Genomic DNA, 13562 nt, shown 5'->3' with positions numbered 1-13562 from the left:
CTTTCCAAGCCATGATTTTATTTGCAAGATAGGTGTTGAGCTCCTAGTTGAAATGAAAATCAGAAAGGAAAGAAACACATCTGTTAAATGTCTAATATATTTTGGATATTTTATATCATCTTTATTATCTAAAAATTTTAAGTCATCCTCTCAACAATTCTGCCAAGTCAATATCCATGTTCCCATTCTACAGATAAGGAACTAGAGGTATGGAGAGGATAGGATTCAATTAGTAAGTAAGAGCGTCAGGATTTCAATAGAGATCTGTTTCGTTTGTTTGTTTGTTTTCCAGTCTTCAATCTTTCAGCAGTGCCATTTGGGACAGGTGTTTTTGTTCCCTCTTCCTCCCTGGTCAGCAGGGCTGAGCAGTTTATGCCTGCCACCTCCCTGCCTTCATTCTCCCAGAACAGGGAGGTGAAGCCGACAGTGGTCACCTCTGTGTCCAGCGATGTTAGTGTATCCAGCAGCTATGTGCATGCCTCCCTTCCCACCCCACAGGGCAGCCAAGAGGAACAGAAGTAGGACGAGGGATAACCCCAGCCTGCCCACTGACCTCTCAGGGCTCAGGTTTTCTGTCCAGAGGTGACCAGTGACCTCAATGGATTAGAGATTCTGCTCTAGGTCATGCTTGCTGCAGACCTGGAAGACCTCCCAGAAGTGAATCCCACACATATGGAATAGTTATCTTGGTCCCCACTAAAGAGAAAGAATTCTTGGAGCAGCCACTAAAACACAGAAATCTTGATTCTGTTCTTGTGTCAGATGAACCGGTTGTCCTGTGGGAACAAGATCTACAGGTGGCTTCCTCTGGTGGAACCCAGTTGGTGGCCGTCTCACAAAAAGGATTGAGGGAAAAGCCAGGTCAGAAGGTCCTAGGAACTCTTTTAATTTCCCAAAGAACCCTTCCTGTTATATAGCAGCCCCCTGATTTCTCCAGCAGCCCCTTTTTTGTTGGAGATTGGGAAGTCTTCCCACGGCCTGGGCTATTCATCCCCCTCCCTACCTCCCCTTCCAGTGTCTTCATGTCTGAGCCTTGTGACCCAGACTCTGCTGGGCCAGTCAGCCAGGCAGTAAAAGGAGATTGATGCCCTCTCCTCTTAGGAAAATCCATCACTTTTTGGCGTGTGGGTCAGATAGCTTCACCAGAGGCAGCTCTGAACAGCACTGTGTGAGCTAAAAGCATGCAGAAGCAGGGACCCAAATAGACGCATGGACGTCAGAAGTGAAACGGCTCACTCCAGTCATTCCCCAGGGCCTGAGCAGAGGCTGTTCCTCTCTCACTCTGTCCCCAGATATACCCTTCTCCCCAGGGCTTTGTTTGTTCTGTAAGGCTTCCAGTGGGGGCTCCTGCCCTTGCCCTTGGGAAGATGCTGTCATAGAATTCCAGGATGAGCAGGGTGAGGGAAACCTGAGTAGTGGAAGATGGAGAATTAAGCATCTGTGGACTGGATCATTTTAGTGGCCATAAAGCTGGGAGGACAGAGTGAAGGCAGCCTAAGGTAAAGGGAAGAACACGGATTTGGGAGTCATAAACAAGAGAGTCCTTCCTTGTCCGCATTTTACCTCTGTGAATTTGGCAAGTTACCCCCTGCCTCTGTTTTCTTATCTGTGAAAGGGGCGTAATAACACTTATCTCTCAGTCTCTCAGGGTTATGATGAGAATCAAGTGTTGAATACCCAGTAGGTGTTGATACATAGGGTGCAAGTTAATTCCCTTTGCCCTACTTTTTCCTGGGTAAGTTCAGTGAAAGAAGCTGCTCATATGGTATTCTGGAGTCTCCAGTCTTGTTGATGCATGGGGTTGTCCACATGGAAGTGATTTGCCTTATGTGTTTGGCCCTAATCCAGCCAGTCTCTGCCAAAGTTCCCTGGTTACCTTGTGGAGCTTCTTATCCTGATGACGAGGAACCAGTCCTCTCCTGGGGGAGAATTTATGGTCAAATAAAATCTGTGCTTATTTCCCATTCCTCTTTCTGCTCCTTCCCAGCACTCACCACCCTGCCCAGGGCTAAGCATAGGTATTGGTGTCAAAATTCTTTCACCCTGAAGACAACAAGAATGAGTCAAGGCTATTTTCTTCTGAGCACCTGAGTATTTCCACATCCCTGAAAAAAGGTCCATTTGCACATTTGGGGAAGACACTTTGGCCCATGGGAGGCTTCTGCTTGGCCTTTTTCACATGCTCCTGGAGAGCAGATGAGCTTCCAGTAATATGGTCACTTGCCCTCTGCTACCTTCAAGGCTCACAGCTGTCACAGCTTCCCCACTCCTGCAGCCAGGGGTTTGCAGCTGCTGCCAGGCTCTCCTGGGATGTTGAGGGAGGGCTGGGAAACCACTCCCTGGATGCCGCTCCCACTTGGCTTGTCTGAATCTCTCAGGGGTTGTGATTCTTGCTGCTGAGGGAGGGAGAGGAGAAGGACGGGTTCCAAGACGTGACTGAGGCACAGCAGCTGAAAAACAGAGTCTGGTTCTCTTTAAAGCTCCTCCATTCCTGTTTTGCATTCATTGTAGCTGGGAGTGAGTGTTCTGAGGGAAGCAGTGAGGTCTCTCAGCCCAGAGTTGGACTTAGGGACCCAGGAAAATCTATAATATTGTTTTACCTTTGTAGAGATGTTTCTAGAACATAAGAAGGCAAGATAGGCATGATCTGCATTGCATGGATGCATAGTTGGGCCTCTGAGAAGGGACTTGACTCAATCTGGGCCACACAGCTAGGGAGGGAAGGAGGACCTTGGAGCGAAGCCCAGGACGTCTCACCTCCTCCTGGGCTTCTGGAAGTGAGGCATAGCTAAACTGTGAGCACGGTACTTGCTTAGGCCAAGTTGTAAAGGTAAACTTCTTCAGCTGGCTAATTTCCCACCCCTCCAAAGAAGCTGTGTTCTAGTGGTTCTCAAAGTGTAGTTCCTGCACCAGAAGCACCTGGGAACTTAGAAATGCATATTCTCAGGCCTCAACCTGGACCTACTAGATTGGAATCCCTGGTGGAGGAGCCCAGCAATCTGTTGTAACAAGTCGTCTAGGTGATTTTGGTGCATTCTTAAGTTCTCCTATTACAATGCAGAGGGAAGGTGGGATCAGGGTGGAGTCTGGGGCCAAACGGGGCTCTTCCCCCAGTAACTTGGCAAGCCTGCCATGTCCTGATGCTCTGAATCCCATGCCCAGCTCAGTCACCAGGTGGGGATGCCTGACTTGGCCCTCATTTCTCCTTTTCGTAAAATAATAGAATAATGAAAATGCCAAAACACAGCCTACATTTCGGAGGACTTAAAGGTTTACAAACTTCCATGCTCAGGTAATAGGTAAGTTAAACTCGTGCGGTTCTCCCCATACCCATTTTACAGGTGAGAAATCTGAGACCCAAGATTTTGTTATTGTTGTTCTGTGAGGTGCACAAGTTCTTGGAGGATCCCGGTCTTGAAGCAAGCACCTGTGGCTTCCCAGGCCTTCCCAATCCCGGCGTGTTCAGAGATGTGGGCTTGACATTGTACAGCTGCCATCGTGAGCCCTGTCTTCACTTCCAGGCCATGTCAGGACATTCAACTTGCAGAACCCGTGTGTCATCCCTAGTCACATGGGAATGATTAGGTAGCAGGAGCAGGTGGCTCCCCGAGAGAGGGCCTGACTTCCTATTTTCTTGCAGCGGGAGACTCTTTAGCCTTGCCCTCCAAAGTCAACAAATACCATTCCTCAGAGGCTGAGAAACAGAGACAAAAAGTGTGAAGAAGGGAACCAATTTTAATCCCCTCCCTGTAAAGACTGGGGCATAGTCCTGCAGTGCGTAGCAGCCACATTGCAGCCTGTGGCTTGGGAGGAGTGGTCACCAGCAGCTGTTAATGTGCAGGTCTGTCCTGGTGGGAGGAGAAAATCATAGTCTGTAAATGCTTCCTCCTGCAAATCCTTAGTAGGCAGATCATCTGGGACACTGTGGGGATACAAAGGACTCTGATGGGGGAAAAAAAAGATTCCTGTAGTTTATTCTTGAAGGAATCCCCAAACCAACAAAACAGTACCCCAAGGCTTCCAGCCATGCCCCTCTGTCCCTGTTATGTCTCCTCACTTACGGGGATGATCTGCCATGGCCCAGGATCTGCAGCTTTCATTTCTCTACAAAGTCACTGGGGATAATCCACTTTTTGGCTCTGCAATGCCCTTCGTAATGTGAATACAGGTATTTAATGGGCTTCTGCCTGGCGAACAATTAATGTAAAGGTCAGTGAGTAATCTCCGGTTTGCTCCTTTCATCACTAGCCCACTGCTTGTACAACTCCTTTGTAGCATTCTTTCCAAATAGGTGGGAGGGCTGAGGTCACAGCTCTGCTTTCTGCAGGCAGACAGACCTTAATTAGGTTGCTAAATTAGCAGAGGCAGGGGCAGCCCTTCTCTCTGCACACACCCTCATTCTTGGATGGACTCTGAACTTGCCTTTTGTGGTCTCATTGGTCTTTCTCTCTTTCAGAGAAGGGTTGGCCAAGTAGAGGTTTCCCCCAGATAATCTTAGCTACCCCTTAGAAGTCTCTGTCATGAACCAGGCACTGTGATGGGGTCACTACAGCCTTTATGTTACCACAAAAACCAGTGTGTCTTTGTGTGTGTGTGTGTGTGTGTGTGTGCATGCATGTGTCTATGTCTTCTATGTCTTTACTTTGTCCTCAGCCCTGGGCCAAGCTCTTCATATGGATTTTCTCATTTAATCTTCACAAGAATTCAGCGAGGAAGTTGTTCTTGTTAATCCCATTTTACAGTTGAGAAAATTGAGGCTCTGAGGCTAAATAACTTTCCCAAGCTCAAAAAACTGGTAATGGAGTGGAGCCAGGATTCCAACCTGATTCTCGATCGTACCCCGGAAACCTTGCTTTTTGAAGTGTGACCAACAGCAGATGGACATGACCTGGGAGTTTGTTAGAAATATAGATTCTCAGACCCACTGGATTAGAATCTTCATTTTGACAAGATTCTCAGGGGATTCATGTACACAAAACTGTGGAGACTGCTTTGTGCTATCTCCAATAACTCTGGCTAATTAAGGCCAGAATCCTGTGCATTAACTACTAACTCCATTTGCCAGCAGAGGATGCTGTGGTTTAGAGGGGTTAGGAGTTATTCAGGGACAACACTGAAATTTGATTCTGGCCCATACTCTCAAACCACAGAAGGATGTCAGGTTTTTTGCTAAAGTTGGGGTGCTAGAGTTTGCCTTTGCCTGCTGTGGGCTCAGAACCAAATTCTCCACTCCAGACCTCTGTACTCTTCTGTCTCCCTGTGTCACCAAATGAGGACTGATTTGCTGCCCTCCTCTTTGTCCCTGTCCTACAGATGTGCAGCACATTAAGAGGAGAGACATCGTATTGAAGCGAGAACTGGGTGAGGGAGCCTTTGGAAAGGTCTTCCTGGCTGAGTGCTACAACCTCAGCCCAACCAAGGACAAGATGCTTGTGGCTGTGAAGGTAAACCCCAGAGGCATGTGGGCACCAGGAGGAGGGCTGGCTGAGGGCCCAGGGAGGGAAGGAAGAGGCTCACTCCATTTGAGAAGATAGTGCTCAATTGGCTTTCTCGCATGCAATCAGAGGACTTTGCTCCAAGGTCAGTGAAGTTTCCTAGAGACCACAACAACTTCCTTTGGCTTCCAAGGTCAAGGGCTGCAGCAATTAAGGGGGCTATTCCTAGGGACCAAGTTTATTCTTGTAAATGACCCTGGTCCTTTTCTGGTGGCCCTGTGGTTACCTCTGTCCCAGGGCTGGCCCTCCACACTCCACCCTCCACCATGTAGTAGCTTTATAGGACGTTCTGTCTGTGCCTGGAAAGTCACATGGCCATTTCTCAGGAGTTGAGCTGTTGTAGAGTGGGCTGTTTAGGGAGGACTGGGTAACCACTTCCCAAGAGCACAAACATCACTGAGAATAGAAGAAGATGTTGGGGGAGGGGGTATATAGAGGGTATATAGAAGAAGATGTTGGGTTGAGGGAGGCAGGGAGTTAGCACTGGGAGAATAGTGAGGGAGGTTGCAGAAATTCTTAGGTACTTCCCATGGGATTCAGATTCAGACCCCAAGGGGCAGCATGCCTGGGAGAAACTTCTTCCTGGAAGCTGCTGGAGGGCTCCCTTAACCATAGGGCTTCTGTGTTGCCAAGACACATGGCAGATTTGCAGCAGGAGCTGAGTTGCTTGGGGTAGGAGAGAAGGGCCTTTGCTACTACTGGTTACCCTTCCAGACTCTTCCACCCAGCAGTCAACAGCTTCTCTTTGTAAACCAATACTGGACAAATCTTTGAACATGGTTAACATAAACAAGAATCAGGTAGCCTCATGGAGACATGCACAGATCTCTGGAGCCCTTCTCTGGAGTCTGGAGTGGCTTCATTGCGGGCAGTGAGCAGGCTTCTGAGGCCACCGTGGAGTCTGCAGTGTCCTGAGATGTGGGCCAACCAATGCCAGAGATATGGCTCCCCATGATGACATTCACCCAGACCTCAGAATGGTCCGATCCTTACCATTGAGGGATCACAAAGGCAGTTCTTGTTTCTGCAACTTTTGGGTCTCTGTATTCTTAGTCTTGTGTATCTACAGATTGTTTCTGTCCACAGAGGGCAAATGACCTCAAGAATGAAGGCAGTACAGTGCAGGCATAGCATGGGCATCAAACAGCCTGGGTGCAAATCCCAGTTCTACCACTGATAAGCTGTGGGAACTTTCACAAGACACTCAACTTCTTTGGGCCTCAATTTCCTTATCTGTATAATAGCTATAATAATATCCCCTCCTTAGAATATTGGGGATTAAATTACACAATGTGTCTAAAATTCATAATGCACTGCTTGGGGCTTAGTAAAGACTCAATAAAAAGTAGTTGGCATTTGTTTCTATCATCATCATTGTCATTGATGTTGATATTACTGAATGTGCTTAGATACAAGATATATGACCTGCCAAGCTTGCATTGACTATCTAGAATAGGAGTCACCAAACTTTTTCTCTAAAGGTAAATATTTTAGACTTTGAGGGCCTTATAACTCTCCGTTGCAACTCTGCCTGTGTTATTGGAAAGCAGCATAACAATACGTTAACTAATGAGGGCGGCTATTTTCCAATAACTTTTTTTATTACCAAAATAAGCAGAGTTTGCTGACCTCTGCTCTAGAAAATAAATAAGAGTACTGCATCCTAAAAGACTAATGATTATTGTTGCTGTACATCCTGTAAATAAACTTGCTCAGTGTGTCTCTGTAGACATGAGATAGTCAGATGAGCAAAGGTGTCTTTAAAGAGCTTGGAGGAGGGATGTAGAAAGGTTTCTAATGTTGTCCCTAAACTTAGGATCTGCACTGCCCTGGCATTTTTAATATATAGGATGACACTAATCCACGGGGTGTTCCAGCATCCATCTGGGGACTGGTGAATGAACTGAACATTTTTGCACTTTCAGCAGAGAATGAAATGATGGCTGAAAACCCTGGGAAATGTTTCCTTGAGTGGTCTGGCATTAAGGGGCAGTACCCAGAACGAGTAATGCAGAAAATGTGTTTCTGTTCCCATCCTTTTAAAACGATGTCCTTCTTTCCTTGGATCTGGGGACCTCGAGGAGATGAACCCTCTGGGATTTTACACCATGTGTCACTCAGTGGATCTGCCTAGTGGTCAGCCTGGAAAAGATGCCTATGGCCTCCAGAGAACATCTTGGAAGTGGTGTTTCCTACTTCCTCCCCTCTTTAGATTCCACTCTTTTTTTTTTTTTGCAGGACCCTTCCTTTTGAGTTAGTTCTCATGTTGATGCAGAGTGATTTTGTACTTCTAGAGAACACATACAAGTACAACCCAAGATAAAGTTTTCCCAAATCAATTGGCAAGAATGTTTTGCCCAGCAGTTGTTATGGTACAAACAAAGAAGCAGAAACCGCAGCCTATTTTTAAGGTGCTTACAGCCTGCTGGGGAGAGGGAGCAATATGGTACAGGACATAATCTGCATATATGTGTAGTATAAGTGTGACGTTAAAATAACATCATGCATGAACTATTAAATAAGTGGTGCCACTCTGAAATCGTCATTAGACAAACAGAACATTTACACAGCATTCAAATCCAGGCAACCCCTTCCTTCACAGAGGAGGGAATGAGATCCTTCCCCCCATTTTTCCTTTTTTTTTTCTCTGTCATTTCATACTCTGTCCTGGGTGAACCTCAGTGGTCTTCTAATTCACGAATTCTTCATGTGGTTTTATCTGGTCTAGAGCTTTTCCTGTCTGTGGAGGTTTTTGTTTTCACTTCAATGACCATATATTTTATTTCCAAGATATCTAATCGGTTCTTTATTTTGTTACCTTACTTTTATTTCTCCCCCTTCTTGTGGCATGCCTTCTTGTTTTCTTTAGAAAATGTATTTCTTCACTCTTTTTGAGCATTTACTTATTTAAAAATCTTTTTGAGCTATTCTAATAAAATTGATTTATCTTCAGGAAATTTATGTCCTGGTTTTTGATAATATTAGTCATTTGGATTTAGCATTATATTTCTTCCAATATATCTGAACTTCAGCTTTTGGGTTCCTTTTGGCTTGAAGGGTGTTTTGGTTTTTGTTTTGAGTAGTCACAGTTTCCACTTTCAATTACTTTAAATTGAAGCAGGAGCTTAAAACATTTGTGAAACAATCTGAGTGCAGAATGTCAGATTTTTACTGTTTTCCCTATGTTTTTATGCTTTTTCCTTCTACACTTAACAGTATTTTTAACCACTGACCTTTAGCAGGTTTTTTAGAAAGCATTCATCCTAGCTTCCATAAAAACTCCCCAATATACACTCATATTTCATTGGTTTCTAGAGCATTTCATTACATTAAGTAATTACATTAGCAGGTTTAGTTGTCATGAATGAGTTTGGGAACAATCACAGACAACTCTTGGTAAACCCCTCTGTGGGACAGAAGTATTTCCCTGGGTATCCAGCTAGCAGGGAGTATTCAGGATCTCATGCTCTGCAGAGGCCATAGGCAGTGCCAACTAATCTGGGCTGTCATGTAGACACAGCTCAGTGGAGAGTTTTCTGGCCAAAGGAGCACCAAAGGCCCTGAGGCAGAGAAAATCTTGGAGGGTACGGAAAGGTCATGAGACTGAAGTGTAATAAATGAGGTGGGAGGAGTGTGTGCGAGGAGAGGAGGCAAAGAGAGATGGGGAGACCAGACCTTATAAAGTCCATGACTGTGTTAAGGAGTTTGGATTTTATCCTATAAACACTGGGAAGCCAATGGCCAGTTTTAAGCCAGGAAGACAGATGAGAGAGGGGCACCCCTGTATGTAACAACTACCCATCTTCTTTTCCTGGTAGAGTTGTGTGAGACTGTCACCCAAAGGAAGTGGCAGTGGATTTCGAGTCAGTAAAAGAAAGATGATTTTATAATGAAAGGGGGTTGATTGGTGTGCGTGTGTGTGTGTTTGACCACTTAGGATTTAGAACATTTAGGAATGTGTGTATATCATATATATATCATAAAAATGAATTTCAGGATATTAACGAAATCTGAAACTGAACATCCTTTGAAATATCTCCCCCTAAAAAAAAAAAAAGACAGTAAGATGGAGGGTAGCAGGGTTTGGACGACATGAAGATGCTGAATGACCCAGGAAGAGTTGGGAGCTGTTGAAAGGTTGTGTTCTTGCCATCTAGCCTATTTTCCTTCCATCCAAATAAACAGCCTTACTGAAACCCTCTCCCCAAGGCAGAGTGGACATGACAGCTGGTGCATGTTGAGGGGAAGATAAGAAAGGGAAATGTCCGCAAACTTTGAAAGAAAGAGAGGGAGAGAAGGAGGGCAAATTCTAGCTCTCCTTTTTGTACTAAAGATACTGTACAAAGGACTGAGCCAGGAACTTCCCCAGCTTTAGAGACCTCTTGGCAAGATGCATGTCTCTACACTGACTGTTGATGGCTATGATAAATCGGTTCTTTCCCATGCCACTGACTGGTGACCCATTTTGAGGTTTCCCAGCCATGAAGATATTAAATGTGGACCCCACTGAGAGGGGCCAGAGAGTCACTGGCCCTATTTCCCTCCTCATTATTCTCCTCCTGTCACCTCTGTTCTAATTGCATCAATACCTGGGGATAGGGCCACTGGCAGCTCCCAACCCTAGTTGCCATACCCCACACTTGGCCAATTAGGTAAGAACTTCAGGTTTGACTCAAGAGCTGGAAAGCCCACTTTGAAAGCATGGAGAAGGGATGTGGAAGACTGAAAGTGATGGCGGTTGCTTTGTGTTCATCTCCCGAATGAGGAACCCATCTCTGCCTTACAGTGCTGGGTGCCAGCCTAGGGGGGCACTGGCTGGTGCTGCTTGAGAGCTGAGAATAGAAATATCCCAGGGCTGTCACTGACGTCCAGACTGTGGGAGAGAATGATTTAAAGAGATGGAGAGAGGCCGTTTGACTGGCCCCAAATTTGATCTACTTTTCCCTCTCAAAAATCCAGCATTCAACATAAATCTTTATATTCTCCCATCCCACCCATGCTGGGTTCCTCCTCCTCTTCTTCTTCTTCCTCCTCTCCTTCCTCCTCCCCCTCTTCTTCTTCTTCTTCTTCCTCCTCCTCCTCCTCTTCTTCCTCTTCCTCTTCCTCCTCCTCCTTCTCCTCCCCCTCCCCCTCCCCCTCTTCCTCTTCCTCTTCTTCTTCTTCCTCTTCCTCTTCTTCTTCCTCTTCTTCTTCTTCTTCTTCTTCTTCTTCTTCTTCTTCTTCTTCTTCTTCTTCTTCTTCTTCTTCTTCTTCTTCTTCTTCTTCACAAATAAATCACTCTGCATCATCCAATACCCATGACCTAGCCCATTCAGCTCATGGCTGCTGCTGGGAGCTGGGTCCCTAGGAGAGACTGTCTCTCACCATGACTCTCTGACTCCTCAAATGTCTTTGTTCTGGTTGTAGGTGGACATTACATCCTATTCGTTTGTTGTTAGGTAGCTTCGCAGAGCAATCAGCCAGAGCTGAAGTGGAGAACACATAGAATCAGGTCTGGTAAAAATCAGCAATGGGCTGATCAAATGTCCTTGCCCTATCTTCAAGCCTGGCACCTTCACTGGGCCCAGCGACTCTGCTGGCAGCCAATGCCACACCCCTTTCCTGACCCTCTCCTCTATACTTTCACATCCTTTTATTCCTCTGCCCACCATTCTCTTGGGGAGCTGCCTAGTGACTAATTTATCCCATAAATAATTCAGGCAGGGGTGCTGGGCAGGAAAGTGTCCTGGGCGCCAGACCCAAGCTGTTACTTGTTACGTGATCTTTGGCAAGTTACTTCCCCATCCTGAACCCCAGTTATCTCATCTGTAAAATGGGAAAGCTATGCTAGATAACTTTCAACATTTTTGTCAGCCATAGATTCATTTAATCAAGCAATATTTTTATGAAGCCTTCAAATTTTAAAAAGAATGAAGGTGGTGCTGGTTGAAGTTGAAAGGGGCTTCATCTCTGGCTGGAAGACCACACCTCCACTTGATGACCCTAGAGGCATTGCTACTGAACTTTGGGGCACTGTGAGGTCCACAAGGAGAGTACTGAGGTCCAGTCAAACTCTAAGTGTCTGTCATTTAATTAGTGTGAATGTGAGCTGATTCCTGGACAGGCTCAGCCTCAGTTTCTCCAACTCCAGAAATGAGCAGGTAGGAGTAGATGATGTCTAGGGCTCCTTTCAGGCTAACAGTCCATCATTTCTAATGTGTGCTAAGGGCTGAGAGGTTTGATGGACCCCCTAGATACATCTCTTTTGGCGTATTCACACTACTGCAGTGCTAGAACCAGGGAAGCCCTACAGATTTCAGATAATGGGGCTGCAGGAACAGGAGAAAGATGTCTGGTGAGGGAGATGTTTTGGCACTTGCGTGATCTATAGGAGGGACCTGTCAGCCTGAAAAAGCCAGATGCCTAGCAGAGAAAATGCAAAGCAATCTCTAGTCTGTCTAGATGGTCACTCCCCTGAAAATGGTGAGCCAATGTTACACTCACTTCCTCATTGCCTTGTGTTGTGTCTACTGAGGTTACTAAAGTGTGTCAGTTGAAGCAACTGAATGTTTGGCCCCATTTGCCTTCTGGCCTCATAGGGAGAAATGGGGGCGTCCACCTGCATAAGCTGCTCATCGTGCAGAAAGGGCCCCTCCTCTTCACAGACCATTGTCCATCTAGCCAGCATTGCTGTGCCTATAGCAGTGCCGTAACCAAAGTCCTTCAGATGTGCTCAAAGGCTTTGTCTTTGGTCTTGTAGTCCCCTTCTGGTGCTGGGAAATCCACATGTACAACTTACAATCTACCTGGGTATATTCATCCTCCTTGGCCCTACAGGAAGTGGCCTAGTTTGCACCTATTACTCACACTTGAGTTTTCACCCTGACAGAGGCTGAATGGTGGCATTCTGGTGGCCCCCAGATGCTCCTTTCCATCCTGCACTAGGACTTTGTAGGACTCTGCCTGGCCCTGAGTGTATCTGAGATTTCTGTCCACTAATTGCCATTCCTGTAGCTGCTGCCCCACTCTTCCCACCCTATTGCTTCCTCCAAACCCCTATTGGGAGAACACAGGTGCCTTCCAGAGGTCAAAGTTCTCAATCCCCACTGCAAATGTAGATACCTTCACAATCTAAAAACAAGGACTCCAAAAGACAAGGAGACTTTATTGTGTTGCATGCCCAGTTTCTAGTAGGCTACGAGCATGTGACTAATTCACAAAGTTAAGCATTGGGGCAGTGGTTTTCACACTGTTTATTCTAGCTGTGGGACAGTTTCTTCAAAGAAAACCTTAGGAGCAGGGACTTTTGCCAGGCTTTCCTCCTCAAAGTCCCTCCAGCTGCCATGTACACTCACCAGTGGAAGCCCACGGCTCTGTGATGAACAGAGTTTGAAATCACTGGAGAGTGCATAGGATGTGGATGTCAGAGAGTGGGGTTTCTATTTCTGCAGGGATCAAAGTGCTGGAGGAGGAAGGAGTCAGGCCTCATAGTTCAGATTGAGCTTCATTGTCTTTAAATTCCATTTAGATTCATATTTATTGGTAGCCCAGTGGTGTGTGGGGCCAGTTTCTTTCCAGGAGTAGAAAAGACAGCCCCCTGCCCTGTAGTTGCCAAACGCCTGTGTCCTGCATCGTTCCTAGGCCCTGAAGGATCCCACCCTGGCTGCCCGGAAGGATTTCCAGAGGGAGGCCGAGCTGCTCACCAACCTGCAGCATGAGCACATTGTCAAGTTCTATGGAGTGTGTGGTGATGGGGACCCCCTCATCATGGTCTTTGAGTACATGAAGCATGGAGACCTGAATAAGTTCCTCAGGTAAGGAAGGATTGTCTTCCCCCGCACCTGACCCCAGTCCCACCGAACTCTTGGGGTTTTCCCTGGAGCCAGAAATTGTACTACCCCTTCTAAACACTTACCTCTCAGGATGAGAAATTAGATGAATACACTCATTACTATACATCATCTCCTTAGCAGTCAGATTCAGGCCTTTGTCCCCAGTCTGTAGGGAAAACAAGTTGAGGATGCTATGGTAAGTATCCTATACTCTTCTTCCTCATTCCAAAATGGACTGAGAAGAAGATCAGGGTCT

The 13562-nt window shown here is 46.2% G+C and overlaps 1 protein-coding gene across 13 annotated transcripts in view; it reads left to right on the top strand.

Annotated features, from left to right (window-relative positions):
• The window catches only part of NTRK3 (neurotrophic receptor tyrosine kinase 3), a 387811-nt gene that overhangs the window by 316207 nt on the left and 58042 nt on the right, over nt 1–13562 (top strand). For all 13 annotated transcript variants that reach the window (XM_015453348.4, XM_073996654.1, XM_045395950.3 and 10 more), the window contains 2 exons: nt 5314–5444; nt 13116–13288. In XM_015453348.4, the coding sequence (XP_015308834.2) occupies nt 5314–5444; nt 13116–13288 (304 nt within the window). The remainder of the gene's footprint in view (nt 1–5313; nt 5445–13115; nt 13289–13562) is intronic.

This window comes from Macaca fascicularis, chromosome 7 (assembly GCF_037993035.2).
Source record: "Macaca fascicularis isolate 582-1 chromosome 7, T2T-MFA8v1.1".
NCBI classification, from domain to species: Eukaryota; Metazoa; Chordata; class Mammalia; order Primates; family Cercopithecidae; genus Macaca; species Macaca fascicularis.
Note: the sequence above shows the minus strand (reverse complement) of the source record. Positions and strands in the feature narration are given on the sequence as shown.